The sequence below is a fragment of the Zerene cesonia genome, unplaced genomic scaffold, assembly GCF_012273895.1.
Source record: "Zerene cesonia ecotype Mississippi unplaced genomic scaffold, Zerene_cesonia_1.1 Zces_u006, whole genome shotgun sequence".
In the NCBI taxonomy this organism is placed as follows: domain Eukaryota; kingdom Metazoa; phylum Arthropoda; class Insecta; order Lepidoptera; family Pieridae; genus Zerene; species Zerene cesonia.
In genome coordinates this window covers 944,167-951,078 of record NW_024045136.1, presented here as the reverse complement: position 1 = coordinate 951,078, position 6,912 = coordinate 944,167, and the positions used below count along the sequence as shown (strand labels likewise).

General features: G+C 39.0%; 1 protein-coding gene across 1 annotated transcript in view; it reads right to left on the bottom strand.

The window, feature by feature from the left end:
* The window catches only part of LOC119838882 (glycerol-3-phosphate acyltransferase 4-like), a 27,819-nt gene that overhangs the window by 7,439 nt on the left and 13,468 nt on the right, over positions 1–6,912 (bottom strand). The window contains exons 2-5 of the mRNA XM_038365025.1: positions 6,546–6,669; positions 3,474–3,598; positions 2,921–3,057; positions 843–948 (exon numbers count right to left, since the gene is read on the bottom strand). Coding sequence (XP_038220953.1) covers positions 843–948; positions 2,921–3,057; positions 3,474–3,598; positions 6,546–6,669 — 492 coding nt within the window. The remainder of the gene's footprint in view (positions 1–842; positions 949–2,920; positions 3,058–3,473; positions 3,599–6,545; positions 6,670–6,912) is intronic.

The following is a 6,912-nucleotide window of genomic DNA, read 5'->3' as shown; positions in this document are numbered from 1 at the left end:
GATTCGAAATTCAAATGTAATATTTTTTTATAATTAAGTGTAACAGTATTTATGGCCAGACTAAGTATATATGTATGCGTGTATGTCTCCATACATGTGTGTAAGTTTGTATGTGTGTTTTTTTTAGAGATAGATAGAGTGATTCAAGAGGAAGGTTTACATGTATAATAACATCTATTAAACAAACTACTCCGATATTTAACACGTGCGAAGCCGCCGGCAAAAGCTAAAGTAATATAAGGGAGACATTAGTGGGATGAATGCGAATTTAAAACATTGCACGCAAAGGGGGGCAGATTAAAAATACATAATACGGGTAAGAACAAAACTCAAAATCACTGGGAAAGTTGGTAGAGGGGGGCACAAGAAAAGTATTAAACTAAAATATAATATCACACTGAATTGCCATTTCACAGTTTAATTTGGTTTACTTAATCCTACTAGGATTAGTAGGATTACTAATATTATAAATGCGAAAATTTGTAAGGATGTGTGTGTGTTTGTTGCTCTTTCACGCAAAAACTACTGAACCGGGTGTAATTAAATTCGGTACGTAGACAGCTGGATAACTGGAATAACATACTATAGGCAACTTTTTATCCGGGTGTAACCGCGGGGCGCAGCTAGTAGACTATATAGAAAAGTTAAACTGTTTTCCCGTGAAAGAGTAACAAACATCCATACATACATCCATCCACACTTACAAACGTTCGCGTTTATAACATCAATCACAGGAGGTACAATCCTGCACACTTAAAAACGAAAAAAAAAACCCTAACACAAAAATCACTTGGATCTTTTACTATCTATCTGCCACTACGATATGCTACTGTGCTACTCACCCCTATGACGAATATGAGTATCCTCAGCGGTAGCAGGAAGAAGTAGCGCACTATGAAACCCATCACCCATATGATGGTGAGGCGCCACGTGAGAAATTCGTATTGCCTGTTGAAAAAAAAAAAAACCACAATAAAAACTTGTGATGAAATAGTTTTTAATATATAAGAGACTAGCGGTCCGCCACGGCTTCGCCCGCGGTACATATATAGCCTATAGCCTTCTTCAATAAATGGACTATCTAACACTGAAAGAATTGTTCAAGTCGGACCAGTAGTACCTGAGATTAGTGCGGTCAAACAAACAAACAATCTCTTCAGCTTTATAATCTAATATATAAAATTCTCGTGTCACAGGCCCGCGGTTAAATATCTTTTAAATAATTTCTTGATGTTAATTAAATTACGAAAAATATCTCATTTTGCAGCATTTTTGTTAATAAAAAAACTATTTGCATATTAAAGAGAAATCATGAATAATCACTATATAGTATAACTAGCTGCGCCCGGCGGTTTCATCCGCGTAAGTCCTTATCCCGTAGGAATAACGGGATGAAAAGTTGCCTATATGTTATTCCAATTGTTCAGCTGTCTACGTAACAAATTTCATTGCAACCGGTTCAGTAGTTTTTGCGTGAAAGAGCGACAAACACACACACATCCTTGCAAACTTTTGCATTTATAAGACTAGCTGCGCCCCGCGGTTTCACCTGCGCAAGTCCGTATCCCGTAGGAATAACGGGATAAAAAGTTGCCTATATGTTATTCCAATTGTTCAGCTGTCTGTCACGTACCAAATTTCATTGCATCCGGTTCAGTAGTTTTTGTGTGAAAGAGCGACAAACACACACACACACACACATCCTTACAAACTTTCGCATTTATAATATTAGTAGGATAGGATTAGTAGGATAGTAGGAAGTAGGATAATAATAATATTATTTTAATTGACAACAAAAAACACATGTACATGAAATTTTAATTAACTTACATAGATACATAACAATAAAGTGGGTACATTTAAAAGTGAAAAAAATTCAAGTGATATATTTTGAACAATGTCCCCTATGCTAGGCGATGACCCGTGTCATAGGGGACATTCATCCGTCCTTTGTACCGAGTATGAATCAAAGTCGCTCTCTCTGTCTGTCCCTATGTATGCTTTTAAATCTTTAACACTACGCAACGGATTTTGATTGCTTTTTTGAAGTGAAACTTCTTTAGAATCGTTGTGATTTCAAACCTGATGCAACGGAAAAACGACAGGTAAGAGACAGAAATACAAAAATGTGTAGAATGAAGCCGGCAAAGAATGAGACAGAAATATACATACTATTTTATTCATTCTTTTGACGATTTATTGAAGTTTCACTTCTATCATGTGTGAATCGCACACACACCTTTTTTTTTAGATATAGTGATTCAAGAGGAAGGTTTATATGTGTAATAACATCTATTAAACTGTCCCGAATTAAACGCGTGTGAAGCCGCGGACAACATTGTGTAATATTGTTAAATATTCATTAATTATTTGCACACTATGTTTTCCGATTCCATCGAGATTTAAACAATGTAAAACATAATCAATGTGTTTTTGCGAGGAAAAAAAATTTATCATTTTCACTTGATTAATTTAAATTCGCGTTTTTTTACATGCGAATTGTTTATTTTACATTTGAATATTTTAACATTATTAACTTATTTGAATAAAATTTAAATGTAATCCTTTCATATACATATCATCATTTCTAACACAACACTTAATCGCTTTCAAATTGTCACAAAACAAAAACATCAATTTTAATGTAAATTAAACCACACGGATCTCATCAGCTTTCTCAATCAAGGCAAGAATCACTAAAATCGCTTCACCCAAACGTAAGTTCCGACGTAAAAAAAAAACAAAAAAAAAATATACAGCCGAATTGAAAAACTACTCCTTTTTTTGCAGTCGGTTAAAAAGGGAACCTAAGCACGTATGTTGGAGTTATATGCTCACAGAGAGCATGTTCTCAGGCGACCCCCCTTCCTCCCATATCTGTCAACACAACCAATCGACGAATAAATAAATAAATCATCACCTGTTCGTTCTGGTGAGCAGGTTCCAGCTCCTCAGCTCCTCCGCCTCGAAGACGGACGTCACCTGGTCCTCGATGATGGACTCCATCCCGGCCTTCACCAGGTCGAGGCAGTGGAACACGTGCACCTCGAGGTTGTTCTGAAATCATTATTATCCACATAAATATCCACATTAATCACACCATTTCCACATTGACCACACCATTACTGAACGTTTAAAAATTAGACCATAAATTAAAAAAAAATTAAGTAGGGGAGCTATCCATAACAGGTTTTTTGCTTTAATGAAAAGGTGGTGAGACACGCGTATGCAAATTCATAAAATTTATCCTAACCTAACCTCATCTTTGGAAATCCAAGAAGTACATTTTTTTGATAATGAGCCCAATGATCATGATGAGACTATTAATTATGATACTGACGACAATCATGATGACAACAGTGTACATGACCACGGCTATCTGAACAACAGCGATTAAGATGACAGAGTGTGGGCGAGGTGTGGCGAGGCGGGAGGGGAGGAATGGAGGAGGGGTGGGGAGGGGGCTAGCTCACCTCCGGCTTGGTCTCCACGCTCAGCAGCCCGTTCGGCAGCCGCTCCTGGCTCTTGCTCCTCTTGTAGTTGAGCTCCGGCGACGGGCCGAGTATCTCCTGCCGTTCTATGACCGTCATCTTAGTACCTGTAACAATATAAGCGAACAGGTTACGTATACATAGGATAGCGTAAATCGAGGACCTAGAATCCCTTGTTTTTTTTAGTGGGGTTATGTCGGATTCCTTCCGACTAATACCCCACTGTGTTCTAACGAGCCGCTTTAGTGAAGCGATCACGGGAGCTGGTTAGTATACGTTCCCCGATGTGGAATCCTAACAGCCCAGCTAAACCTGACGAGATACGATTGTACAATCTTAAGAAACGTTGTTCATTCAGCGTGTAGAGGTTCATGTTATGGCGAGAGGTTACGTTACGCGAGCAGTGCGAAGTCTCTCATACGCTTCCGTTCATTACAAGTCAAGTGTACGTGCAAGCGTATACTACGGTCAGCAGTCACCTTATTGTAATCCTATGCTATCCTATCCTACTAGTCCTACTAATCCTACTAATATTATAAATGCGAAAATGCTCTTTCACACAAATAAAACTACTGAATCGATTGCAATGAAATTTAGTACGTAGACAGCTGGACAACTGGATTAACATATAGACTACTTCTTATTCCGATTTTCCTACGGGATACGGACTTATGAGGGTGAAACCGCGGGGCGCAGCTAGCCAATAATAATTAATGATGAAGCCGCCCTTAAATTTTCAGAACTGGGCCAGACGACATTATGCGATGGGACCGCACGGGAGGCACCAGTTTTCAAATGAATAAAAAATTATCAAAATAGTTTCGCCTAGAATGAGAATATGATAAACACAGAAAAAAAAAATTGTAGATTTGTTTGAGAACCCTCCTCCTTTTTTTGAAGTCGGTAAAAAATTAAATTCTCTTTTATTTCCCTTCCCACAGCCGTCTAGGCAAATGTTTCTTACCTCTCTAGAAACACTGATTAACATATATATAAAATTGCAAAAAAACAACACATTTCTTGTCTAGAATAAATACGAAACGAGTAATAGAACTGGGTTGTTTGAACCGTCGGTGCACACCTGATAAACAAAATTAAGCGTAATTTAAATGCAGTCTGCATGCTTTTAGATAAGCACACCTAATTTGTGTGTGTGTGTGTGTGTGTGTGTTTAGTAAAATTACATTACATTAAAAGAATACGATTGGATAGGTCTTTTTAAAGTTAAATAAATGGATGGCTTTTAAATGAGTTTGGTTTTAAATAATCCGTTCCTATGACGTACCTTCTCATCCTACTAATATTATAAATGCGGAAGTTTGTAAGGATGTGTGTGCGTTTGTTGCTCACGCAAAAACTACTGAACCGATTGCAATGCAAATTTGGTACGTAGACAGCTGGGCAATTGGAATAACATATAGACAACTTTTTGTCCCGATATTCCTACGGGATATGGACCTACACGGGTGAAACCGCGGGGCGCAGCTAGTCCTAAATAGTAATAAAAAATCTCATACTCTTCTTCGAAAGTAGAAAATGAAATTGTTGTCTACGCGAGCAAAACCGACGGCTGAAAGTGACAAACAAAATAATACATAGTTTCAAAAAAACTAAAAAACACGCTTTTATAGAAATCCGAACTAAAATAATTGTATCAAATGATTGTATTGTCATCTGTCCTATATAAATCTACCAAGTTTCAATGAGATCTGGCCGTCTAGAGGGAGTCAAAATCACGACTAAAGTAAAATCGGGTAATAGACATTAACAACTAGCTATATCGCGCGGCGTCACTCGCGCAGAACCCGGGCAAAAAGAAGCCCATGTGCTGATCAACACGAGCTCTACCATCTTTCATCGTTAAAGGGCAACTCCCGACCCAATTGCCGGAGGCCGGTTTCCGTCGAGCGTTCCAAAACACTACGCAAATGAAGTCGCGAGCGCAGCGATAACGCAAAACACGGCAGCGTTAGCATTTTATATAACACCCATTACGTAGGTACTATAGACACTTCACCTGTACGGTCACTTGTACGGTCGGCGGATATTTCAAAATTGCTGCTTACCGCTGTGTATCTCACGAGAGGTTTGCACGACACGCAATCTTGATGGCGTACCCACCGAGTCTTTGATGTCCGATAGAAATTGTTATAAATGGGATTATACTTCGGAATGACGACAGTGGCGTAACTAGGGGGACAAGGGCTCTGGTGCATAGGGAAAGAATCGGGCCCTCCTTCCCTCTTTCAAAGCTGAGGTTAGAGGGCCCCCTGAGCTCCGGGGCCCTGGTGCACTGGTGCACACCACCTGGCCCCATGATAACTACGCCACTGAATGACGATACAAATGTGCTTGTTGAAGAAGTGAATGGCTTAATTGAATTTTTTTTTTTTTTTTTTTTTTTTTTTATGTTACAGTCGGCAATGGAGCTGGTGGGACGCCTGATGGTAAGCGCTACCACCGCCCATGAACATTTGGAGAGGCATAAGGTCCATTACAGACCTTACGCCTCTACAAATGGATTGCCGACTTTTTGGAAAGGGATTACGGAAGGATTGGCGATAGGAATAAAGGAAAGGACTGGGAAGGGTAAGGAAAAGGATATGGGCCATATCACCATATATAAAAGGAATGAAATAAGAAAAGAAAAAAAAAGGTGTCATAATATCAGGCATATTGAAAATCCACTCGATTTTGAAGGAGAGAGAAGATTCCTATCAATTTGTTTGCTTTGAGCCTTCGAGGATCCGAAAAAAAAAAATAGAGAAAACTTCGTTCAGGATGCGGGTTTTGCTCCTTTCGCTGTTGTGTACAAAATGACAACAAATACTAATCTACCCTCGAAAGAACGCAGAATACGCAAAGATAATATGTCAACATTCTGCTCCCCCCCCCCCTCCTCCTTTCGACATACATATTTAGGTACCAAAATCATTTGCCTTATTGGTTAAAAATCATTGATCCTTAATAGTTAACAATTATGACCATTCACACGAAGCGAAAGTCTTATGTCTGTAATTTTCTACTTCTTTCGGACTGCACTTGGCTACCGACCGTTCACGCCGTTCTCCTTCACCAGCGCCGAAGGCGGCTTGTCCTGCGCCGGCGGCTCCTCGTCCTCGTCGGAGCTGTCGTGCCTCTGCAGCCGCTTCGCCACCTCGATGTGCTGTCTTCCATACTGCGGACAGAGTAATAACTTCATTTGAAAAACGAAAGAAAAAATAAAACAGACTTTTTGCCGCCTAAATTTAAAAAAGGAATACAATACAATACACACTGCGGACAGAGTAATAACTTTATAAGAAAACGAAAGCAAAAATGAAACAGACTTTTTGCCGCCTGAATTTAAATAAAATATAGTTTAAAAAAACTAAAAAACACGCTTTTCAAGCACATCAAACTAAAAACTATAAAATAATTT